At 45.5% G+C, this 26,287-nt stretch overlaps 1 protein-coding gene across 3 annotated transcripts in view; it reads left to right on the top strand.

The window, feature by feature from the left end:
* Nucleotides 1-26,287, top strand: part of Ube4b (ubiquitination factor E4B) — a 112,530-nt gene that overhangs the window by 41,442 nt on the left and 44,801 nt on the right. The window contains exons 3-10 of one of the 3 annotated variants that reach the window (XM_076563516.1): nucleotides 7,941-8,076; nucleotides 9,710-9,797; nucleotides 11,021-11,165; nucleotides 13,327-13,555; nucleotides 13,986-14,603; nucleotides 15,288-15,437; nucleotides 23,036-23,177; nucleotides 24,297-24,397. In XM_076563516.1, the coding sequence (XP_076419631.1) occupies nucleotides 7,941-8,076; nucleotides 9,710-9,797; nucleotides 11,021-11,165; nucleotides 13,327-13,555; nucleotides 13,986-14,603; nucleotides 15,288-15,437; nucleotides 23,036-23,177; nucleotides 24,297-24,397 (1,609 nt within the window). The remainder of the gene's footprint in view (nucleotides 1-7,940; nucleotides 8,077-9,709; nucleotides 9,798-11,020; nucleotides 11,166-13,326; nucleotides 13,556-13,985; nucleotides 14,604-15,287; nucleotides 15,438-23,035; nucleotides 23,178-24,296; nucleotides 24,398-26,287) is intronic. The other 2 variants (XM_076563517.1, XM_076563518.1) reach the window with 2 other exon arrangements.

The following is a 26,287-nucleotide window of genomic DNA, read 5'->3' as shown; positions in this document are numbered from 1 at the left end:
CAGTGCTATCCCCAGAGCCTGGTAAAGGATTTAAGATGGGGTGAGTTAGTGAATGAATTACAGAGAAAATGGTCAGAACAACATGGGCTTGTGGAGCTTAAAGAAATTTCCAGAAATTACAACAGTTGTCATTTTAAAAATGAAGAGTGTGGTGGAGAAGGGGCTGGGAGAAGAGGAGGGAGGGAGAAACTGCAGTAGGTATGTAAAATAAATGAAAAAAAAAGATATTTAAATAAAATAAAAAAATTTAAAAATGAGGAATTGTCAGGTATGATGGCATATACCTTTAATCCCAGCACTTGGAATGCAGGGGCGGGTAGATCACTAACAATTCAAGGCCAGCCTGATCTACATAGTGAGTTCCAGGCCAACCAGAGCTACATAGTGAATCCTTATCTCAAATAAATAAGTTGAAAATAAAAAAGAAAAGCTGCCTGGTGGCTCATGCCTTTAATCCCAGCACTTGGGAGGCAGAGGCAGGGGGATCTCTAAGAGTTTAAGGCCAGCCTGGTCTACAGAGTGAGTTCCAGGACAGCCAGGGCTACACAGAGAAACCTTGTCTCAAAAAGCCAAAACAAACAAACAAACAAATAAATAAATAAAATAAAAGAAAGAAAGAAAAGCTGTGGGCTGGCAAGATGGCTCAGCTGATTAAAGCGTGTTTCCACAAGCCTGGTGACCCGAGTTCAGTCCTTGGAATGCCCCATAGAAGGAGAAAACCATCTCACCCTCATACATACACCTATGCTGACACACTCACTCACCCCTCTCACACTCCTCCCCCTGCTCCCTGTTTCACGCATATACTCACACACATTCACCCCATACACACACACAGGTGAATAAACAGATGAATAACATTTTAAAAATAAGAATGAAAATGATAAGAGGCTGAGGCAGGAGGGTCATGAGTTCAAAGCCAACCTGGACTATGTAGTGAGACCATGTCAGAAATAAAGGGAAGTTGTCATGTGGAAGTGACTGCTTGTATTTATTTCCTGCCAGCCTGAAAGCTGGCATAGAGCCAGAGGGTAGCTTTATTGCCCATCAACTGTGAAGGAGAGGTGTGTATTTCAGAATGGAGAAATGCTTTTTCCCATTAGAGCTGAATCTGGAGCTCTGTGGTGTAGAGCACTTGCTTGGTGGTGTAGATCTGCGTTCCAAATTCCAGCACCTCAGACACAACACATCGAAGCAGGAAAGCTCCAGAAGTTTGGTTTGCTTGCTGTGATGGTCGACAAGTGTTCTTGCCCTTGCTTCCTCCCTTTTTCTCTCTGCTGTTTATTTATTTATTTAAGATTTTGATTCACTGAGAATGGATTTCACTATGTAGTCCTGGCTAGCCTAGAACTTAAAGTGTAGACCATACTGGTCTGGAGATCCTCCTGCCTCTGTCTGCTGAGTGCTGGGATTGAAAGTGTGGTGGTGCTGCCACACCTGTCTAGATTTATTTTATTTTAAATACTGTATGTATGTATGTGTGTGAATATGTGCACATGTGTGCAGGTGCCCACAGAGGCCAGAAGAGGGCGTCGGGTCCATTGGCGCTGGAGTCACACTTGGTTGTGAGCTCCCTGATGTGGGTGCTGGGAACTAGACCAAGGTCTCTACAAGAGCAGCAAGTGTCTCTCCCGCCCTTTGTCATGTCATGTCTGTTTGTCCCAAACCCCATGCTACCATAGTCCTAGGGAGTACTCTGTAAAAGCCACCAGTTACAGAGGAGAGCAGTGGTTTTGTTGGAGTGTGAGAAGTGAGTTTTAGGCAGGTCCTACTTTCCCAGAAGCCAGCAAGTCTGCTCACTATTTCTCCTGAAGAGAATTTATCTCTGTACTATACATTTCCTTCCAAAATTAGGAAGAAAACGAACAAAATACTTTAGATGGATTTGGAAATATAACCAGTGCCTGGAAATTCCTGTCGAGGCCTTGACACTCCGCCTCTCCCCCACCACCATGGGCCTTAAAGTTCTGCCCTTGTCCACCACTCCCAGAGGCCTCTTAAGTTTTTCACTGAACGGCTCTTTTAACCTCTAACGATGGAGAGAAAAGCCCTCTAAGGAAGTGAGGAATTCATTTGGAAATGAACATAGGGTTATATGGGGGCCTGTGTGCTCTATGGGATCACAGTCATGTCTGGGGAGGCAGAGGAGGACAGTTTCACAGGGAAAGTGAGGAAGGTTATGTAAGTTGTTTTTGCGTTATCATCGGCCACAAGGATCAATAACAAGGGAGGCCTTGGTCCAAGGTTGCCTGGGTTGGTTGCTAGGCAGCTGTCCTCATGGAAAGGTGCAGGGGCCTCTCAGTGAGGACATGGGTTTTAGAGAGTCTGACTGGAGCGCCTCCCTCGTGACTTTCTGGCTTCATCTTGATTTGGGTTTGACACAACACTGCTTTTGAGTCTCTGCAAAGGTGATGTGTGTTCGCTGTACTTTCACTGCAGTGGTTCCTGTGTGTGCACTTGTGTGGCGGCCGAAGGTCAGTCTGAGGCGTCCTTCCTCGGGTGCTATCTGTCTACCTTGTGTTTTGAGACAAAGTCTAATTAGGACTGTATATGTTTTTAAGTCTGCCCTGGGGTAGAGATATAGCTGAGTGAAAGAACACTTGCCTAGCATGTACAAGGCCCTGGGTTTAATTTCTAGCGACACACACACATACACACACACACACCAAAAAAAACAAAACAAAACAAAACAAAAAAACCAACAACAACCCCAAAACAACCACATGCCTGCCTAGCTGCCTTGGTTTTTTGTTTGTTTGTTTGTTTTGGTGCATACCTTTAATCCCAGCACTTGGGAGGCAGAGGCAGGTAGATAGATCTCTGTGAGTTCAAGGCTAGCCTGGTCTGGTCTACAAAGTTACACAGAGAAACCCTATCTCAAAAAACAAACAAACAAAAAAGACAGGATCTCAGTGTGTAGCCCTGGCTGGCCTAGACCTCTTTAGACCAGGATGGCCTCAAAATCACAGATATCCTTCTGCCTCTGCCTTCCCAATGCTGGAATTAATGGCATACAACCCCATGCCCAGTCACAAAACTGCCTTAAAAAAATAAAAGAGCATTGTTAACTTTTGGCCATGGGACAGTCCTTGTATATTCATTACAGGTGTTGTTCTCACTCCCCTGAACTCGCACGTTCATCTGATGTTTTAGTGCCTCTAGGTTGTTAGTAGTGATGTGCCAAGTGCTGTAAAGTCATCAGTCCCCACTTAATACTCATTTAAATTATGCCACACCTTAGGGTCAGTTCTAAGCTCAGTGCTTATAGTTTACTGAGAGATAAACTGGAGTAAAGTTCTGCGGGGAGAGCAGGAGAGAATGTGTCTGTTCTGGTGATAGTCAGGGAGCAAGGCTGTGGACAGGCCCTGCTGATCTAGAAGAGAGATAAGAGTCGGGGCCCTAGGGCCGTGGTGGGCTGGGTGCTCGCTGCAAGGGCCCGAGAAGTCTGTCCCGTTGCCTTCTCTTTCGGGTCCTTTATGAAGGGCACTAAGCACGTTGGTTGTGCAGTTTGAGAATTTCAACTAAGCGGGAGCTGCTCTTTTGCAGGGCATTGCCTTTGCCTAAGAATGGTCCCAGGAGCGGCAGCAGAGTTGTGATCCTTGTTCTGTTACCAGTTGCTTATATTAAAATCCTTTTTTTCTCTTCTACTTGGTTTAGGCTTAGGAGAGGGAAGTCTTGTGTGTGGTCTAGAAGCTGTGCATGCAATTAGTGGGAGAGCCCTGGGTTCCATCTGCTAAGATAGAAACGATCAAAACAAACAAATAAAAACAAACAGCTGGGCATGGTTTTATGCCTGTAAACCCAGGGCTAGGAAGGCGGAGGCAGGAGGATCTCCTCAAGTTTGTGGCCAGTGGAGCCTACATAGTGAGATCTGTCTGAGAAAGTGAAATAACAAACAAAGGCAAATCTGGCTAGAGGCCAAGACCCAGGCCAAAGCCCCAAGGGCTGCAGGGGAAACCCCAACCCTGGAGCTCCTCCTCTTGGTGGAAACCTTTCTTTTTAGCGTGTGCATTTGTTCCTGGGGCCACATTAACCCCTTGTGACTCCGGAGCAGGTGTCAGTGTCTTGTTAGTGACAGACATCTGTGCCAGGTGTCCCCACAGTCCTGCCGCCTCCGCTGTGACAGCCCCCATATCTGTGCCAGGTGTCCCCACAGTCCTGCCGTCTCTGCTGTGACCGCCCCCAGCCTGATCTGGCTCCGGCTGTGCACAGCACCGCTGTCCCTCCTTCACCCTGCTCGCAGCTCTTGTGAAGGCAGCGAACAAAACAACACCAGAGTCCTGGAAACTCTTTCCTTTACGTGTGCATGCACTTGTACAAGTATACACACTCACAAGTGCCAGAAGATGACATTTTTAACTTTAATAAAACTAGAGGGGCTAGAGGTTTTTCTCCTTTAGCCTCATCGTTATACACATAGTAAACTGAGGCACTAACTTAAACGACAAATTACAGAGTTCATGAAAATCACCTGCTCGATGCCACATCCATAAAGTTAGAAAAACTCTCTCAAAGCCCATGTGTGTGTTCGTACGTGAGTGGCTGTGCATGCATGCATATGTGTGTGCTGGTGCATGTGTGTGGTGGTGAGAGGATAGCCTCAGATGTCATTCCTTAGGAACCTTCTTCCTTTTGTTTTGAGAGGGGCTTTCATTGACGTAAAACTCTGTGAAGCAGCTAGCCAGCTTCCAGAGAGCCTCCTGACTATCTTCGAGCCTCACCTTCCCATCCATGAGATCACACATGAGCATCATTCCCAACCTTTTCTCTGTAGATTTTTAAGGGTCTTGTTATGTAGAGGCTGGTCTCAAACTCTAGACACTCGTGCCTCTGCTCCAAGTGCTAAAATTACAGCAGGCACCACCATCATGGCTTCAGAGATCTTGATTTTTTTCTATAAAAGAGGATGAATCCGGCCAGGCAGTGGTGGCGCACACCTTTAATCCCAGCACTCAGGAGGCAGAGGCCTGCAGATCTCTGTTAGTTTGAGGCCTGCCCGGTCTACAGAGTGAATTCCAGGAGAGACTTACGTAGAAAAACTCTGTCTCGAAAACAAACAAACAAACAAACAAACAAACAAACAAACAGGATAAGTCCAGGATTGGGTGAGATCTTTAAGATCAGCCCACGTCCCTGTCTTCTTTTATAAAAATACTCTCCTCATTTTCTGTGTGTGGGTGTTTTATTTGTGTTCATGTCCATGTACCTCCTGGATGTCTGATGCGTGTGGAGACCAGAAGAGGGCATCATATCCCTTGGAACTGATTTGCAGATGGTTGTGAGCTGCCGTGTGGGTGCAAGAATCAAACTTCTGAAAGTGCTGTTAACCAGTGAGCCGTCTCTCCAGCCCCTCTCTCGTCTTCTAAATCCACCCCCCCCCCCTTTTTAAGATTTTTCAAGACATGGTTTCTCTGGGTAGCCCTGGCTGTCCTAGAACCTGCTCTGTAGACCAGGCTGGCCTTGAACTCAGAGGTTTGCCTACCTCTGCCTCCCAAGTCTAAATTACCTTTTTGCTGTTTGTTTTTAAAGGTTTTGTCAGTTCCTTGCATTTATTCATTGATTGGTTTATTTGTGTATGTGTGTGCCTGAGTGTATGTGTATGGGTGTTTACTCGCCATGGCATGTGTGAAGGTTAGACAAGAGTCAGCCATTTTATTTATTTTTTATCCTGTCCTTCCGCCGTGTCGGTTCTCAAAACTGAACTTAGGTTGTTAGGTCAGGCTTGGCAGCAAGACCTTTCCCCTCTGGGCCATCTCACTGGTCCTCGGATGCTTCCGAATATTAGAATTTCTTTAGCAAGCCTCTGTGTGTGCGAGACAGAGGTCAAGAGACAGACAGACAGACTGGAGGAATGAGTAGAACAAGTTCAGCAGTAACAGGTCATAAATGATGGGCATTTGGTGTGGTTGTGTCTGAGGGAACGTCACTGAGGAACTGTGGAGAGGCAGGAGGAAGGCCTCAGTAACTCCCATCTTAGTTCCTTCAGTGTTGGTTTCCCATAGAGTGGGGAAGCGCCCTCCACACGCCCCCACCAACCACAGAGCCTGCAAAGAGCCGCCTTGCATGCCTGTAATTCATGTGCAGTAAGAGAAACATGGCTTTCTCCTGTCTTTGCTTCATGCACCCTTTCCTTTAGAATATTCGTCTTCAAGTTGATATGTGAAGGGTGATGTCTGTGATGAAGTTATGCCTAGATGCTTTAACTTTTTAGTATCTGGCCTTCGAAGACGGCAGGTGGAATAAAAAAAATCTTAATCTCTGAGACTGATGTCTCTAGCAGGAAGTGGAAGAAGGTGGTAACAACACAGTATGGTTTTAGGAGAGAGTGACATGTGGGCTGTTGCTTTCATGTGTTTTAGTCATGATATTTTATATTCTGAGTAAAGCTGACGTTGCTAGCAAGCTTTGTAAATTGACAAAACAGGTAGGTCACTGTGATGTTTAGAGATGGGAAGTGGTGGGAATGTGATGGATTGTGGGTGAATGGGTGTGAAGATGGTTGAAGCATAGGACGAAGCGAGGTCAGTGGCGTCTTAAAGAGATATCAACACAGACGTATTACAGACATGCTGTACTTCAGCAGGCTCTGCTGCTTCATTCCGATGATGTATAGTCTGTTATATGTACACTGCCCTCAATGAAGTTTTTGTATGTGTATAGTGTGCATGTATGCACCCCTGTCAAGGCCAGAGTGAACTCTGAGTGTCTTCTAAGTCTCTGTCTACCTCCTTTCCTGAGACAGGTTTTCTCTGTGTAGCCCTGGCTATCTTGGAACTCACTCTGTAGACCAGGCTGGCCTGGAACTCACAGAGATCCTTCTGCTTCTGCCTCCCAAGTGCTGGGATTAAAGGTGTTCTTTTCCGCCTCATTTTTAGAGACAGTGTATCTTGCCTGACTTAGAGTTGGCCGTTTTGGCTAGACTGGCCACAGGCATCCTCCTGTCTTCTGCCTTTGGCTGGCATTGTATGTGGCTGTCATATGAGGGCTAGTGATCAGAACTCAGGTCTGCTTGTACAGCAAGCACGTTACCAGCAGGGACAACTTCCTAGTCCACAAAGTTTAACAGAATAATATAATGTAAATTGTGTAATTAACTTTCATGTTAATCAGTTTTAATTTAAAATTTGCTTTTTGTTGTGATCAATAAAATAATCCTACATGATCTACTATTTCTTTAACCTCAGTAAGTGTTTATTGAGAGCTTACTTTGCCCCATATTTTCTTAAAATTTGGTCCGTATCTCTTGAATGAGTTTGTCATAGTTCAGAACTCTAATGGTGTTAGATGCCTTGCATATTTCCCTTGAGTCTTGTTAGGAATAGTGAATGGTTTCTCATTTCTTGTGTGAATCCTTCACTAGTTTTAAAAGCTGGTATGAGTTTCTAGCTGTGTCGAGGAATAAGTACATTGACTCTTGTTACTGGCTTTTTTGCGTGTCTGTCGGTCTGTTAATGTATCTTATTTCCAGTGCATTTCAGGAACTTTTCTGTACTGCTGGATCGGTGGGATGGCTCACTGGATAGAGACCGCTGTGTCAATCCCTGGGACTCACGTGGTAGAAAGGAGAGAACTGCCTCATGCCAATTGCCCTCTGTCTCCCTCCCCCTCTCCCCCTCTCTCCCTCCTCCTCCCCCTTTCCCCCTCTCCCTCACTCAGTCATAAAATGTACTAAAACAAAGTAAAAAACAAGAACTGTACCGTCAGTCTGTGTTCGGGGCCACAGTTAGACTGCTGAGAGTCACTACAGGCATCAGGTGTAGCGCCGTTACTGACCTTGCGTGATGCGCGGTGATAAATCATGATCGCTTGGTGACCCTCCTGGGGTCGTCTGACAGGAATCTTCATTGCCAAGCAGCATGAAGGCACGTGTGTTATGTTGCCTTTGCTCGTGGCCTTGCATCGTGACACATGGCCTGTCCTGTCCTTCCTCTCCCGTGCAGGAGTTGCCCACCGGAGCCAGAGCAGTGAAGGGGTCAGCTCTCTCAGCAGCTCGCCATCCAACAGCCTGGAGACGCAGTCTCAGTCCCTCTCCCGTTCCCAGAGCATGGACATCGATGGTGTCTCCTGTGAGAAAAGGTAAACCTGGTGCCACCTGTTATCACTGCTGTACGTACATGAAGGGAAGTCTCCACACTTTAACCTTTAGTCTAGGAGTCTGAAATGACAACCCAGAGACCCATGTCCTTATCAAACTGAAGCCACATTTTATTCTTAAATTGAAAGGTTTTTCTGTTCTGAATGAAATGTTCTTTATGTAGTTGTCTGTATGAAGTGTCTTTTATGAGTTGGAGAGATGGCTCAGCAGTTACAAGCAGGTGCCACCTTTCCACAGAACTTGCATTCAATTTCCAGATGTCTTTTATGAGATGTAAGGTATGGGTGGTTAAACAAAATCACCTCATAATAAGCATACGGTATATGTGAATAAATCTCAGTGTGTAAACGGCAGTACCAGTGTGTGAGACAGTGGTGAGACACAGAACGGCCACAGCGGGTAGCAGGGAGGGTGGTGTTAGAACAGGTGCCCTCAGATTTGGTTTCTGTGGTCCTGCCATGTGGCGCCAGAGTTGAGCTGTCTTTCCGTATTTTATGCCCTGGCGCTTCCTTAATGGACCTTGGGGCCACTGCTGAGTAAAATACGACAGGTGTGGCAGCATCGTGACCCATGAGCAGGTAGCATATACCATGTGGACAAGCCAGACAAAGGGAGGACTTCCGGCCAGGCAGAGTGGAGTGAGGACAAGCCGGACAAAGGGAGGACTTCCGGCCAGGCAGAGTGGAGTGAGGACAAGCCGGACAAAGGGAGGACTTCCGGCCAGGCAGAGTGGAGTGAGGACAAGCCGGACTAAGGGAGGACTTCCGGCCAGGCAGAGTGGAGTGAGGACAAGCCGGACAAAGGGAGGACTTCCGGCCAGGCAGAGTGGAGTGAGGTAGAGGATTTCGCTGTGCTGCTCAACAGTGTGCAGTTTCAACGGAAACTTTGGGTTTCAGTATTGAAACGAGGTAAAGCAAGCCGTGGACTGTTGTATATCTTGTCACCCAGTTCAGTGACTACAAGGAAGCTGTGATGATGAGTTGACCAGTAGCTATGACAGTTCCAAGTATGATCCACACTTAGTGCTATAACATCAGCATGCCGTAAAGCTAACCTGACAGAGGGGTGCTAAGAAGCAATTGCCATGTAGAAAACCATCCTAAAGGGCTTCAAACAGTAAGACCTGTTGAGATGTTTTAGTTGGTGAGACAGAGTGGCTGGCTGTGGTGTGGCTGTGGGGACAGAAAGGAGTACCCCAGATGTCACACATTTGTGAAAATGAGACAGACGGCACAGCTGTTCTTGTCGGTGTCGAAGGGAGGAGCGTTTCGGGACCTGGTGCTGGACAGTAACTTAACGTAGACAAGCCCGGCTCGCAGCGTGCGTTGTATAACAATAGCATGTCCCGAAAATCCCTTCTGCTGACACCTTCGTCTGTGAAAGTGAGCCCACAGGAATGATACCTCGGGAAGAGTGATCCCACCACAGAAGATGGACAGGATGCTTCCGTGCCCATTCACGAGGGATTTGCAGAGGAGATTTGCAGGAGGAGAAGGGGGACCAGTGGTGTTTTGCTTTCCTGACAAATGTTGATGGGTATTTTAAAGTTTGTCACAGCTCTGACGCTGGGAGTTTTAGAAACGATGAAAGCCTTGTCTGTGTTTTGACTTAAAGCATGTCCCAGGTGGATGTGGATTCGGGCATTGAGAACATGGAGGTGGATGAGAGCGACCGGAGAGAGAAGAGGAGCCTGAGTGACAAGGTTAGTAAGGAGGAAACCTCACTTGGCTCCCCTTCTGGTATCTGCAGGTCTGCTGGGTGTCACCGGTCAGAGCGTCTGTCTGTCTGTCTGGGTAGGGTTTTCCTTTTGAAGAATGATTGGCCTCAGTTCTCAGTACATAGTCCGAGCTAGCATGGAACTGTCAGAATACCTGTCTCCACCTCCGAGTGCTGGACTTCAAGCCCCGTCCTCCTAGCTAGCTTTGGCCTTTCTTCCCAGTGACAGTGAAACTCAGCCCTTTATACAAGAAAATCCCAACATTCTACTTGGCTTGGGTCCAGGTGTTTTTGTTTTGTGTGTTAGTTTGGTTTGGGCTTTTTTGAGACAGAATCTTGCTGTATAACTCTGGCTGGCCTGGGCTGTTCACAGATCTGGCTGTTTGTTCATTGTGGGGATTGAAGACATGTGCCACCATGACTGGCTAGTTCCATGTTTTTCATTGTGAAATTTAATTTTTGTGGGTCTTTACTAAAGACAGTAGATCACTATATCTTTGGCTATATTCTGAAGTAATTAAAACAAGGACATGGAAATTCTCGCAGCAAGTACAGACTTGGTGAGGCCTTTCTGTCTTCACCTGAGCTTTGGACCCTGTTCTGGGTGCCTTGAGTTTGGGTGTAGGTATCCTGTGGGGTTGGGTGTCATGCATAGTGTAGGTTAGTACACCATGTTCTGTTCAGGAAGTTCATAGGACCACTTTGGTAACATTGTGTTTGTTGTTAGAGGTTAGACCATAGTCTCCTAGTCTCTATGCCTGTAATTCTTGTTTCTTGTATGGGACAGTACTTCTGTCATGAAATCTAGTGAGAAATGTTAACGTTTGCAAAGATCCTTGAAGGAAAGTGGATATACACCGGGAACATTACCCTGGTTCTTTAGCGCTCGCACAGCATGTAGATGTAGGCAATCTTCCACCTCATTTTGCCTGGTGATTCCTGACAATGCCTTTGCTCTTACATGCTGTCCCATGAATGATGACATCGTGTTAATCTCATGGGTGACTCTGGAGACTTAACCTGCTTTGTGTAGACAAGGCTGCCTGTGTTCAAGGTGCTCCATCCGCCCTGCTTCCCAGCTCAGGCCAGCTGCCCGCCTGAGTGGTTTATGCATTTCAAAGTGTCCCTGTTAATCAGTGAATTAAACTGGAATACAATGTCTTCGCTCGTGTCTCCTGCTGTCGAGTAACTCTCAGCTCTTCCCACTAGGAGCCGTCTTCAGGTCCTGAAGTGTCTGAAGAGCAGGCCTTACAGCTGGTCTGTAAGATCTTCCGCGTCTCTTGGAAGGACCGGGACAGAGACGTCATCTTCCTTTCCTCTCTGTCTGCGCAGTTTAAGCAGAACCCGAAAGAAGGTGGGTTCTTGGTCAGGTCAGGGCTGCTTTCTCAGAGCAGCTGCATGCAGGAGGTGAGACTCTGGGCCTCTGTCCCTGCTGGGGACTCACTTGTTAGGGGGCTGCCTCTGGGGGTGGGCACTGCTGTGTGCTTCCTATCCTCCTTTCCCATGGATCTTACCGCTAACTGACTCTTTTTAATATCTTAAAATTTGTTTTTATTTATGTATATGTTCATGTGCTTGTGTGTATTGTGCATGTATGGATGCTCAAGTGCCTCTGAAGGCCAGAAGAGAGCATCATGTCCATCCCCTGGAGTTGTGAGGCATCCAGCGTGGGCCCAGGGAATGGAAGTTGGGTCCTCTGGTTGAGCGGCTAACTAACTGCTGAGCTGTCTCTCCAGCCTCAGTATGTGATCTCTACAGAAGGAAACTAACCAGAGAAATGAATGCTTTTCACTGTCTCAGAGGTGAAGCTTTTCCTTTATGGTGGAGACTGTTTAGAGGGCGTCAGCCCTGTAAAGTAGAATCATGCTCAGTGGGCCCCAGGACTCGGACAACCACCGAGTTGCCTCTGTAGCATGCTGACCTCAGCTGCAGTTGAGAAGAGTGCTTATTCTAGGTCAGTGTCATCTTAGGCTCTCAGTGCTTACCAAGCAATGTGTGGACAGTCAAGCAAAATCTTTTTATTAAATTACTTAGCAAAATGGAATATAATTACATTTTGTTGTCTTCCTAGGATTCTATTTTAAGAAGTTAGCTGTGTTGAACTATACTTAAAATATTTTGCAGGACACCATATTATTGGTACTGTGGCTCTCTCTGTAATCATTTGCAGTAGAGGAGAGGTAGGCACGTGCTGTAGGGTTTTGTTTTCACACATCTCTGGAATCCAGCTGTCTGGACTGTGGGATCGTTTGCCTTTTCACTCATTGATATCTATGCCCAGTCTTTAGGAAGGTCTGGTGTATAAAGGAGTGCTAAATAGATACATTTTCAATGAGGCCATCCCTGTTAGTGTGGTTACCGTTCTCTTCCCATCCAGCCTGTCTTCTGCGGGGGAGTGGAAGTCCTGTGTTCCTGGAAGGTGGGTAGGTTTCTGATATTGCAGTGTCTTGGTAACTCTGAAGAGCTGAGCAGCTGTAGGTTTTAAAGTCTTGCCATGCAGTGCTCTCATTCTGAGCTCTAGGGTTCTCCTGACTCCCTTGTACATATCAACGGTAACCTTTAATGATCTGACTAGGTGAAACTGACTAGTCAGCTTTTAAAGGATAATACAATCATATTGTAAACTTAAAAGTTTAAGTAGATAAGCATTTAAAAAATGACCAGAAACAACATGGATCATCAGGCTTTGGTTATTGATACCTAAAATGAATCTAAAGATCAATAGGAAATTAGCCAGGAGCTGTAAAGAACAAGAAAGAAGCCAGACTGGAATCTGCCTCAGAAACCAGATGGGGCCTCACTGTGGGGGCCTCCCTAGAGCCTTTGGAGCTTGGACGTTCCGGGAAGTGTGTGCTGGCCGAGCAACGCTGGCCTTGCTGTGTTTGTCGTCGCCCTCGTGTGGCACGGGCAGCTAGCTCCAGGAGGGACTGGTTCCTTCTTACACCAGATCATGATCAGTGCCAGCTCCCTGACTGCACTCTAACTTGGTTTTAAATAAAGTTAATTTTGGGACAGTTTTATATTTACAAGAAAAAAATGAGGAAAGTACAAGGAGCTTCTGCATGAGTCTTTCCCAGTCTCCTCTAATGGTACCTCTTCCACAGTTGTGGCGTGTTTGCCCAGGTGTGGAAATGACTATGGCCTGAACCAGTGAGGTGGCTCAGTGGGTAGAGACCCTTGCCCATAGGCCTGATAGTCAGGCCTGAGTACTGTCCCCAGAACTCATGTAGTGAGTGGAAAGGTCTCCTGAAAGTTGTCCCTCTGACCCCTACATGGGCACATGTGTGCACATACACACACACACAGACACAAATAAATGTAAACTGATTTTTACAAGAAAAAGATTACTGGGAAGAACACTGGACATTTTTTTGGTTTTCAGCTAATATCCTTTCACTGTTGAGAATCCAATCCAGGATACCACACAGACTCACTCTGGTTCTGTTTGACTTATTAGAAGACTGTGTAAATGAAGACCCATGAATAACCTGCTTTTTACTCTGCCTTCCCAACAGTGTTCTCTGATTTTAAGGATCTGATTGGCCAGATTTTAATGGAAGTACTGATGATGTCGACTCAGACACGAGATGAAAACCCATTTGCCAGTCTGACAGCCACATCCCAGCCTATTGCCACGGCAGCTCGGTCACCTGACGGAAATCTCATGCTGAACGCTGGCTCCAATTCAGGAACAAGCCCCATGTTCTGCAGCTTGGGCTCCTTCAGTGCCAGCTCGTTGTCTAGGTCAGTGTGATTCTCTCTGCTCATCCACTGGTAGGAAAACAGCTGTGAAGAGTGCTGAGGAGTTCCAGTCCACAGTGTTGATCTGTATCATTGATGTTATGGTGTCTTTCCTATGAGGGGAGCGTAGGGGAGAGGGTGGCTGTGGCCATCTTGATTAAATTTCTTAGCCTTCTGTGCTTTGGTTGTTGGTAGGTTAAATTTTAGACACACATGACTGTGTGTGCTACATTATTCTTTGAAAAGGGTCATTGGCACCTCCACATGAACGTAGCAATTAGATTCTGGTCATTTTTTTAAATGCTTATCTACTTAAACTTTTAAGTTTATAATATGATTGTATTATCCTTTAAAAGCTGACATTATCCATTTTTAGTCATCTCAAGTTTTTCTTTGATTTTTCTCTTCTTTCCTCCCTTTTCAACTAATTTAGCCTCTATGAAACTAGCCCTGCTCCTCCCGCCAGTCTCTGGAGCTTTGTGCCAGTGCCCAGTCCCTCCTTTGCTTCACCTTCCCGCACAGCCCCCCGGGGGCCTGTGCCTTCCTCGTCCCTCAGCCCTCACAGCGCAGCCCCCCAGGGGCCTGTGCCCTCCTCGTCCCTCAGCCCTCACAGCGCAGCCCCCCAGGGGCCTTCCACGTCCCTCAGCCCTCACAGCGCAGCCCCCCGTGGGCCTTCCACGTCCCTCAGCCCTCACAGCGCAGCCCCCCAAGGGCCTGTGCCTTCCTCGTCCCTCAGCCCTCACAGCGCAGCCCCCCGTGGGCCTTCCTCGTCCCTCAGCCCTCACAGCGCAGCTTCCGGAACTGGAAGCCAGCCCTCATCCCCGAGGTATCGTCCCTACACTGTCACGCACCCGTGGGGGTCTTCACCATGCCCCACCCCGCGATCCTCCACCCTGGCCGACCCCCCAGGCTTCCTTGCCCGCCCAAGTAGTCCCCGAGCAGTGCCTGCCAGCTCCTCCAGACAGAGGCCCCGCAGCAGGGGCCCCGCCTTCCCACCCGCCTCGCCCAGTGCTGCCAGCAGACGTCCCTCCTCCCTGCGGATCTCTCCTAGGTATTTATTTGCAGGAGAGCTGCGTGTGTGTTTGCAGTGCAGGGAAAGAAAATTAACACGGTTTGGAAAGAACTGCTGTGTGACACTGACCTCAGTTGAATTCTGGGAGTCATTGGGTATTAACCTGTGTCGCTCGCTAGCTCTCTGGTGGGCGTGTGCCCTGCCTCCATGATCTGCCAGGCCGGGATCCACGAGAAAGTGGAGGTTGCAGTGTTGTGCGCTCCTTTCTTCCTTCCTTATCCTCACTCTCTGTCGTCTGCACAGCAACCAAAGAATTGCATTTTTTTTTCTTTTTGTGTGGCCTGGCTCATGGGTCCCTCATTATACATGAACCTCAGAGACTGTGGTCAGTGTTGTATTTGAGAATTGGGGCTCACAGGATGACTTTTGGTCTAGGCCAGTGTTTGCTCTTTCTGTGAGTCATGCCTTGATGCCTTGACGTCTGATTGCATGTAATTCCAGTCTCTCAGAAACAGCAGCAGCAGCAGCCGCAGCAGCATCCCGTGAGTCCGGTGGCCCCCTCTCTCAAATGTACTGCATATTTCTGTAATTCAGGGGACTGTTTCTGCATGTCAGTGAAACTTCAGTGAAAGACTTGTTTGAAATGACGGCAACGCAGCAGCGTCTTTCTCCCGTCTTATTTCCTCTGTTCCCTGATGACCTTTTTTGCTTTTGTTGTGGTAGTATGTACGACAGTCCTTTCTCCTTCCTCTTCCTCGCACTTTCTGGGGACAGTAGTGATGAAGAAGATGAAGAAGATGATGATGATGATGATGATGATGAAGGTGGTGGTGGTGGTGGTGATGATTTTTCTTGTGTCCAGTTTGGGTCCAGGTATCAGAAGAATGGAGTCTTACCCGTAACTGCATGTGCTATAGGTGCTCAGGAACTAACTTTCGTAAGCCCTGCTTAGGGCTCTGCTTTGAATCCAAACAGGGTAGTGTTAAGTGAGGAAGGCCAGCCAGCGTGCACTGAAGTGTGAGGCCCTTACACTGGAATGAAATGACACACAGGACAGCTCTCAGTTGTTGCCCATTCGGATAAGAAAACTCATCTGGCCCATTTGTCAAAACCTGAGAAAAGATGAACTGCCACTCAGCCTTAAGTTCACCCACCTTTAGGAAGGAAATGAGGGGCCCTCCCGTTATCCACCATGAGTTTGGTTGCATTGATAGCAGGTGTTTAGGAACAGCACTTTGGGTGTGTGTGTCCATCTCTTGCACATCAAACTCTGTGTGGGCAATCTGGGTGAATGTGTGTGGTCATGCTGTCCAGTGTAAGTGGGATTCTCTCTTATATCTGCCCTTGAGTCTCCTTGAGCATCTCCTTGTATCAGTGAAGCAGTGTCCCATTTGTTTCAGGATGCCACTGAATATTCCCCCTGAAACCTGAGTTAAAAACTCTGTGTTTCTAGATGATTTGAGCACAAAAATATAATGACCCTTTGTTTCTACGTCTCTGACTCATTGCCTTAAGAGTTTTGCTCTCCCACTGAAGTTCCCTCTGGACCCAGTCATATTTATGGCCAGCACTGTTCACAAATAACCTCAGGCTAAAAATAGAGACTGCAGTAGGAGCTGGGAACACTTGATTAAGTTTGACAGCTCATGAAGAGAGAGACGAATGTCAACACACGGTTGAATATTGATTCCAAAAGGTTGATGTTTGTATTAGGTTGAATATTCTATTGTCATTTCCCAAGTGAATATTCCAAAGGGGAGCAGTGTCTTTCTCATGCCTATAAAGTCCAGTGTGACTACAGGTCACCCAGCAGACATCACAGGAATGGCTGTCCATACATGGTAAAAGGGCCTTATCTGTTTGCTTTAAGTTTTCTGTGGAGCAGTGCTTTGTGTAATTCCGTAACAAGTCACAAGCTGCCTCTGCTAATGCTCTTCCTAGATTCCTGGCATCTGACCTCACCTGAGACCCAGCCTCTGTGCTTACTAGCTGAGGTCCTGGTGGTGTGATGTTAGTTGCCCAGCATTGTGCCTGTTCTCTCTTGTAGCTGGGACGTAGATCCAGAAGCCAGAAGCAGAGCTCATGTTGTGCACTTCCACATTGCACTCTTCTGTCCCTTTGGTGTTCCAATTTCTGCTGCTCTGGTTCTTTATTAGTTACCTCACTGCTGGGAGTCTTTGTGTGCCTTCTGTTCTTGTGTAGAAGGTACAGAGATTTTTAGGACCAGTTACTAGATTATATCCTTATCAGTATGAGATGATCTGGATTGTCTATGAGGTATCTAATTAAAGATTACTAGTAGATTACAGATTGTCTGTTAGATAATCTAATTGTAGATTACTAGTAGATTCCAGATAAAGTGAATGAAGATGGTCCCAGAGCATATAACACTAAACAGATAGAGAACTTGAGAATACATGTTAGTCAGAGGAGCAAGAGATAGCAAAAGAACTTGCTAAATTTGCTAAGTGAAGACTCTTTCTTGTGCCTATAAAGTCCCATGTGACATCCATAGGAATGACTTACTGTTCATTGTGAATGGACTTCATCTGTTCTGCATTGAGTTATCTGTAGGATAACTTTATGTAACGCAATCCTGCTACAGTATTGGGATTGTTGGCCAGAGTAATAATGCAACAAACAAACAAGCAATAAACGGGTTATAAATAAGAAAGGAAGAAGTCAGTTTATCTTTATGTGTAGGAGATATGATTCTGTGAAATTATTTATTTATTTATTTTTGGTTTTTTAATACAGGTTTTCTCTGTGTAGTTTTGGTGCCTGTCCTGGATCTCACTCTGTAGACCAGGCTGGCCTTGAACTCACAGAGATCCTCCTGGCTCTGCCTCCCAAGTGCTGGGATTAAAGGCATGTACCATCGCCGCCGCCTGACCTATCTTTTTTTTTTTTTTTTTTCAAAAGGCATGTTTGTTTTATTTATTTAATGTGTAGGGTTGATTTGTCTGCACCTGTCTGTATGTACCATATTGGTGCCTGGTACCCTTGGATCCTCTGGGTCTGGAGTTTTATAGACAGTAGTTTGAGGAGTTTCTTAAGGCTGCCAGCTCACAAAAATGACATGGAGACTTAGTATTAATTATGAAAGCTCGGCCTATAGCTTAGTCTCGTTCCTAATGATCTCTTATAACTGAAATCAGCCCATTTCTATTAACCTGTGTTTTGACATGTGGCTTTTTACCTTTCATTCTGTGTGTCTGATTCTCTCCATGTGTCATTGGCATCTCCTCTGCCAGCCTCAATTATCTCCTCTTAAATCCTCTCTCTGCCTGAAAGTCCCTACTGTACCTCCTGCCTAGCTATTTACTGTTCAGCTCGTTATTAAACCAAGCACAGAAATACAACTTCACACAGTGTACAAATATCCCACATTTCCCCCTTTTTGTCAAAATAAAAAGGAAAGGATTTAATTCTAACATAGTAAACCTATATACAGTAAGAATAGTTATTAGGTAAGAATTACATTCACAATGTCCAGTCCATTTGTAATTGATATATTTGGAGAAAATTATATTCTCTATCTTATCTTGATGAATTTAAAGTTTTATACCTAAACCATTTTCTATCAAAACTTGTATTATCCTAAAACAATCTTTTTACACCTCAAAACATTTTTTTAAACAGTTTAAGCTTTTATGTCTCTTAACCTTATGCACTTGATACCTCTTTCGTGAGTTTCTTTTTTGAATTTGGTAACAAGGAAAGCTATAACTATAACTATCTTGTCTTCAGCTTCATCAGAGATCTGAGAAGGATATAATATCACCTGAGTAAACAGGCAGCATACAACTTCCAAAACTGTAGAAATGACAGAAACAGCTGGCTGCCTGGACAGTCACCCCAGGTCTGCCTGGCTCAACAGGTGACACAGATCACCAGGCTGTTAATCACTTCCGATTCTCAGCTTTCTGGAGGGAAGAACAGGTTTTCATCTTTCCTATTGTAAAGACAATCCTCTATACTTAACATTCCTGGTTTCTCTGAAGATCTGTGGGTGCAAGGACCTTTGAGTTGTGTTCCCAACAGTTGGTAACTCACATAAGGGTGCTGGGAATCAAATTCAGGTCCTCTGGAATAGCAACAAGTGTTCTTAATTCTTGAGCCATTTCTCCAGCCTGATTCTGTAGCTTTTTTAAACTGTATGTATTTATTTATTATTTTATGTGCATTTGCCTGAGTGGATGTATGTGCACCACAAACATGTAGGTGCTCTTGGAGGTCAGAAGAGGGTATTGGATGTCCTGGAAATACACATGGGTGTGAGCAGCCATTGTGGGTGCTGGGGACCAAATCTGTGTCCTCTGCAAGAGTAGCAAATGCCTTTAACCCCTGAACCATCTCTCCATCTTCATGATCCTATGTTAAAACACTTCACGGGAAAACTATGAGGGCTAATAACACTTCCAGTGAGATGGCAGGATGAAGGAAAATGAGTCATTTTTCTATATAACAGTAATGATCATGCTGAAAATGAAACCTGGAAGCTGATCATGGTGGCACACACCTTTTTTAATCCCAGCACTTGGGAGGCAGAGGCAGAGGCAGGTGGATCTCTTGAGTTTGAGGCCAGCCTTGTTTACAGAGGGAGGTCCAGGCCAGCCAGAGCTACACAGAGAAACCTTGTCTCAAAAATCCAAGTAAATAACATGAAAAGAAAGAAACCTGGAAACAATCCCTGGTGAGTCTTACACAGTTAAGAAACAAAGTGCCTTCAGAGAAAACCATCCTCTACAGGAAGGAAGGACTTCTTCACTGAACTCTGAAAGCTTAGAGAGAGAAAGAAAAGTAGCAGAAGACACTGGAGTTGAGGGCCAGCAGAGTTCATCTGTGGAAGTGCTTGAACATGTGCAGATCACTGTGTCACGTGGAGTAAGCCATGCTCGTATGCAGAGTCTAGACTTAGAGACTTCTGGGCGCAGAGATCTTACTCTGGCAATCGACCAGCTGGACAACTTGAGTTTGATCCCAGGACCCACACACATAGTGGAAGGAAGAAAGGAGGAAACTGACTTCTGACGATTTCTTCTGACTTTCCTCCTGGTGCTGTGTTTCATGTACGCACACATGCACTCATACACACATACGTGTGTACATTAAATAGATAAATGTAATTTTAAAATGAAGCAAAGACAAAAAGGAGCGAGGGAAGGAAAATTCCTTCCATGGAAACATCTGCTCCTCTCAGGGAAGAGACAGTGAGGGAAGACCCCTTGTGACTCAGTCACCGTGAGGAAAGCTTTCTCATTGTTTTTCGGGAACTTGGTGTCTAGGAAGAAACTGAATGGTGTTTTATTTTGTATTCTTGTTTGTCTAGATACCCCAGTGAAGGTCATGAGTGGGGAAGGGAAGATTAACAGATAGTTGATGTGTGCACTGCAGTTTCTGTTAGAGGGGGCAGTATGGGAAGAGTGGGCACCAGCCTGGGCGCTGACCACTGCTCTCTGCTCTCCGCGCTTGCTGTCTGAATTCCTCTAAGGACTCACGCTCCTGAGGAGCAGTACTCAGTGGTGACCGCATGTGCACTCACACACACAGAGCTTGGTAAATGGGAAAGTGAGTTCCCATTAGAGAAGGAAATGCATGGGAGCCCTTTAAGAAGCAGGTGTTGGTACATTTGAAATGCAGTTCAGTCTGTCTGGACATGAGGCATGTATTATTTTTTTTCAAGAATATTTTCATTGTTTTTGGCGCATTCTCCTACATTCCTGTTTTGTGCGATGATTACCTGATTAATTCAGACACCTAGTTTAGTTACCAGAAAGTGGCTTGCACTTTTTTAAATGGTGGTGTAAGTTTTTAAGCTTTTCTTGTAACTTAAATATGAAACATTTCTAGGATTTTAGAATGTCAGAGTTCTGAAAGTGTCATAAATCACCCCCTTTTAGTAATAAAAATGAGCAAGTTATTTAGTGTGGTGGAGGGGGATCTCCTGTGTTGTTGGTGCTGGGTTTCAAGTCCAGGATGTTATCTATCCTCTTTCCTCAGCCTCCTGAACATCCAGAACTAAAGGTCCAGACCCCTGGACTTCATGTAAATATCTTTGAATATTTAGAGATGTCATGAATGCGGGCATATACATATGTACCACTTTCTCCTTTGGTGCTGTATTTACTGTGTGAATCTACTGAGAATCTCTACGGTCATCTTGACTACTGACTCTTGGCGTTGACAGGAATGGCTTTTCCAGTACTGAGATCCTGGTGCCTTTGGCACCTCGAACATCATACTGATAGACACAGGGTTTCTCTAGGTTTCTGTGTTGGGTGAAGGTTCATCTCACTTCTTTCTTCTTTCTTCTAATGAGAATCAGCTGATTATTTGCTGTCTGATTCATGAAACATCCCTTGATATAGTCTTAGGTCCTTTCTTTTGCGTTGTCTAGATGGACTGCTCCATACTCTGTTCCAGGGTCTTGCTATGTAACCCAGGCTGATCTTAACCTACCTCTGCCACCTGAGTGCTGGGATTACAGGTGTGTGCCAGTGTGCCTGTCCCCTGTCACTCTTCACGTTCTAGTGGAGCACTTGTGAAAGTGTTTGAAGGGACAGTGATTGTTAAGTGGAGTGTGTTGTTGGGAGCGGTTTGCGACTCAGCTGCAGTTGCATGAACCAGCACTAAGCATGCTGCCTTCCCTCAGACACAAGCTCCTGTGCTAGTCTGGGTGTTGCATCACTGACTGCTTGCAGCTGGTAACGAGCTATTGCATCAAATGTAACTTTCTTTTTTAATTTCAGAAAATGTTTGAAATGTGGGCTTATCAGGAAACGATTTTATATTTTTCATTTTAAATACCAAGTATGTGTTTTCACTGACATCTGTGAGAGCTGCTACAATGAAAATTACCCTGAGTAGTCACACATAGGTGTGTGGCTGTATTAGCAAAGGCCATCTATGGATTGTGTTGTGAACATAATCAGGGAGTCACAGATAAAACTCGGGTTGCTCTGGGTCAGGCAGGTTTTCCCTTGGTACTTCCCAGGAATCGCTGCAATCAGCACACTTGTGATAGGTTTTTATCTGTTGCTGGGTGAGTTGCTGTGCCTCATCATGTAGTGCACGTTTCTGTCGTCTAGCCAGTTAGGACCTACCAGAGAAAGCCATTAGTGAGTAAGGCACACCCAGACACTCATTGCTGCCTCGAGAATGGTCCCCAGGATCTAGTGAGGTCCCCTGCAGACCGGAGGCCTGCCCTTTCCTCTAGACTGCCCCTTCGCATCATTCCTCCCTTCTTTTTAAAATTTGTATCAGCCTGGATTATAACTTACAGTAATTCAGGTCTGTTAGGAGATAGGATGGTGTCCGGGCTGGAAGCCTTGGCTTTATAATGTTGTCTCCTTGCACTGAGTTGTTTCCACACCCTGCTTTCCTTCTCGTGTCAACCATGTGGATCTCCCCAATGCCTGGGTGATTTATTCGTGTATTTTTCCAAAATGGATTAATTATGCATGTCTCTGGGTGTATAGCATATTGTTGCTGTCTCAGTTCTTGGGCCTTTTAGTTTCTGTGCTTTGTCTGCGTGAGGTTGGAAGAGAGATGCATCTATCAGGATCCTGGAATTCTTCCCATCTTTATCATCTTCCATATGCTATATGTTATAGTTTTACCTAACTCTCTCCCTTTATTTTAGAAATTTTTTGCTCCTTCCTCTGTCTTGATCTTTTTGTAATTTTTGTATATAACAGATGAGTATGGTAGTTGAACACCCAGTTTGGTTTGTGATCTGTTCAAGGTTAGCCTCTACTTGACTTAGTATCCTTGAACCTAACCATTGTGATGTTTGGCCTTTGTCTGGGAATAGTTACTACAAACAGTGTTCCACACTGCCCCCTGCAGGTGTGGTGGAGGTTCTGGGTGCAGGTAACAAACTAAGCTGGAACGATAGCCCAAGGCAGCTTATTCCGTGTGTAGGAGTTTTGTTTATTTTGTTTTCATTTTTCTCTTCTTCCTTATTCATTTGAAAACTTAATAGCAAAAACATTGATAACTCCTTCCACCTAGGCATTTTCTCTAAGTTCTGGCCTGTTGTCCAATGCTGAGTGAAGTTTAGTCAGGTCTTTGTAGATGTCCTGAGGGTGAGAGATAGTATCTGTAGTTGCTTGAGTGTCTCTCCTCGGGTCTGCCCAAGTGATGGCACTTGGTTTGGTTTGTGAACCTGTCGTTGACTCTAGCTGCTCAATAGTCAGCAGCAATTCCTAGTTCCTCTGATTTATAAGTTTGCATCCCCAGAAAGGCCAGGTCCCATGGACAGACTAGGACATGTTTACCAGAGATGGATCCCTGGTTAGGCTGGGAGCAGATAAACATGGGTGAACTCCAGTCTGGCTGCACGGGTGTTTGTGCTTCACCATGGATGCAGGGCTCCTAACAGGCTTTCTGCTGCAGCGTGACAAGCTTCTCTGTAGAGATGGTCGCAAAGAGGTAAGCATTGTCAATGTTTTCTCTCTTCCCCAAAGTTTGGGAGCCTCTGGTGGAGCAAGTAACTGGGACTCGTACAGTGATCATTTCACCATTGAAACCTGCAAGGAGACAGACATGCTGAACTACCTCATCGAGTGTTTTGACCGAGTTGGAATAGAGGAAAAAAAAGCGCCAAAGGTACTATGAAGAGGATTTACCAGAACGAAAGCAGAATGGTTATGTTATGTCATGTTATTTCATGTTATGTTATGTTATGTTATGTTATGTTATGTTATGTTATGTTATGTTATGTTATGTATGTGCTAATCTCTGTCCCAAGAGAAGCTGTCGATTAAATAGTCAGTAGTGATAGAGCTGTGGTTAGAGCCAGAGCTCAGACCGAGGCTGAGTGCCTTGGCTCCAGCGTCCTCTCTTTTGTCTGCCCTGTAGATAGGTGTTGTGTATGTCATGTGTGGTCCTGATAACTGCTGATGGTGTCAGTTTTCCATCACTAGGACAAAATATATAGGAAACTCAAAGGAGGAAAGGTGTATCATGCTCACAGAATTTAAATCCACACTCAGTATGTAATACTGTAGTCAGTTCATGAGCTTGGATTTTCACAATTGCCCAGTGAATCCGAGTAGCCATGTATGAGGAAGTGATGGCCCTCGGAGATGAAGCTGTAATTGTCAGAATTATTAAATAAATAACAAGCTTCAGGACCATGCTAAACCAAGGGAGCATTACCCTCCCCTCACCCCCTTTTTTTTGAGATGAAGTCTCACTATGTAGCCCTGGCAGACCTTGAACTCACAGAGATCCACTTGCCTCTGGCAACTGGAATCAAATCATGTGCCACCACACCTGGCAACATCTCAATACCTACCTTCTCATTCATATTCACTATCCAGATCTTGTCTGACTGCAGACACTGATTGCCCCGTGTTAGTTTCACATTTGTGTGGCCTCCTCTGGGATTCTTGTCCTTAATCTTAGCAAAAATAAAGTCTGAGTAGGTGTGGTGGTGCACACTTACCAGTTCTGCACTCTGGAAATCTGGGACAGGAGATTTGCTGTGAGTTTGAAACCAACCTGGGCTATTGTAGAAAAGACCCTGCCTCAAAGTGTGATATAACGCCCCCCAAAAGGAAATGGGATGGGTGTGCCCAACGTTCTGTTCTGTGTTCCCTCACTAACCTCAGTACAGGTGGCTCAGGTTGGCGACACACTTGCTGTGTGTGTCCTTCGTGGGTCTAGGGAGAGGAAATGAGGGCATTTTCTAGCCTCTCTCCTGACGGTTAACTTCTCCTTCAGATGTGCAGCCAGCCCGCAGTCAGCCAGCTCCTGAGCAACATCCGCTCGCAGTGCATCTCCCACACCGCGCTGGTGCTGCAAGGGTCCCTCACACAGCCCAGGTACGACGGCACTCCATTGTGGTGGCTGGTGTGGGGAGGAGGGCCATCGCTCAGTGGATTTCATCCTCCGGTCGTTTGACGCTCTGTTGGATGACTCTGGGACCTGTACAGGGAATGTGTTCTGATTTAGTCATCAAAGCTCAGGCTGGAGAGATGGTTCAGAGGTCAAGAGCACTGACGACTCTTGCTGAAGACTGGGGTTCAATTCCCAGCATCTACATGGTGAGTCATAGTATCTGTGACCCCAGTTCCAGGAGATAGGATGCCTCCTTCTGGCCTCCGAGGACACTGTATACATACATCTGGTGTGGTACATAGACGAACATACAGGAAAAACACTCATCCATAAGATAAAAATAGATACAACCAAGGGCTGAGCCTTTCCTCCACCTGAATACTGTGGAAATAAAATAATCTTCTAAATAGTACAGAGCATATTTTTTAAAAGGAGTTAGTTATATTTTTAAGAGTTCTGTGTACTTTTTAAAATATGTAGAACCAAGGTAAATAATAATAATTTAATTTCAAACCTAGTATCTGAAGCTAGTGGATGTTTGTGACAAAATGATCATGTTCCGTGTGTCTCCGAATTGGTTTCTGTTACTAGGTGTTAGAGAATAGTGGGGGGACCTAGGTGAGGAGGCACATACCTATAATCCTAGCACGAGGCAGAGGCAAGAGGGTCACCACCAATACAAGGCCAGTCTGGCCTATGGAGTAAGTTCTAGGCCAGCCTGGGTTTCATGGTGAGACCCCTCATGGTGGCGCACGCCTTTAATCCCAGCACTCGGGAGGCAGAGGCAGGCGGATCTCTGTGAGTTCGAGGCCAACCTGGACTACCAAGTGAGTCCCAGGAAAGGCGCAAAGAGAAACCCTGTCTCGAAAAACCAAAAAAAAAAAAAAAAAAAAAATAAGATAAAACAAAATACAGTAGTAGAGAATGATTTGAAAATTGGCCAAAGTGCTATGATTTGTCTGTTTCAGAAAATTCTGGATAGTTTTCAAAGTTAATAAAAGATTGTATATTTTATTCTTTTCAATTTTATTTTTATGTGTATGGGTGTTTTATCTGCTTGTATATCTGCATATCATGTGCATGCCTGGTGGTCACAGCGGCCAGATGAAGGCATTGGATCCCTCTGGAACTGGCATTAGAGACAGTTGTGAGCTGACATGTGGGTCCTGGGAATTGAACCCAGGTCCTTTGGAAGAGCAGCCAGTGCTCTTAAGTACTGACATCGTATCCCTCCAGCCCTGTGTTTCATGGAAAAGTGAAAAATTGCAGTTTTTTCATTCTGGTTGTTCCCTGTACTATATGTTTTTTTAATATTCTCAAAATGAAGAAAAATTAGGCTGTATGGTGCCACATGCTTATGATCCTAGAATTTTGGAGGTTGAGGTTGAAGGAGATTATTGATAATCTTTTTTCCTCAATGTGGATGAGGCATAAACAAATAAATAAACAATAATTCTTTTTTATTATTTAAAGGAGTTTTAGATTTGCTTATGTGTATGTGCGTCATGTGCTTCCAGTACTATTGGAGGTCAGAAGAAGGTGTTGGATCTCCTGGAACTAGTTAAAAACAGTTGTGAGCTGCCACATGGGTGCTAGGACTCAAACCAGACCTTTTACAAGAGCTCTTAACTACTGAGCCATCTCTCCAATCACCTTAGTGCATTTTTAGATGCATTTATGATTTCTTTTCCACTGCTGAGGACCTAGCCTGGGGCTTTGCACATGGCAGACAATGCTTAGTCCCAGGCCTGCTGCTTCCCTTTCAAAGAACTCCGCAAAGAAAGAGTTGTTGTTTTGGTAATTTCTTCTGGTGTCACCTTGTTAGAAAAGTCATGTTTACGTGACGGGGCAGACTGTGTGGCCATGACATTCTG

Source organism: Peromyscus maniculatus, chromosome 2 (assembly GCF_049852395.1).
Source record: "Peromyscus maniculatus bairdii isolate BWxNUB_F1_BW_parent chromosome 2, HU_Pman_BW_mat_3.1, whole genome shotgun sequence".
Classification (NCBI taxonomy): Eukaryota; Metazoa; Chordata; class Mammalia; order Rodentia; family Cricetidae; genus Peromyscus; species Peromyscus maniculatus.
This window is presented reverse-complemented; position numbering and strand designations above follow the sequence as displayed.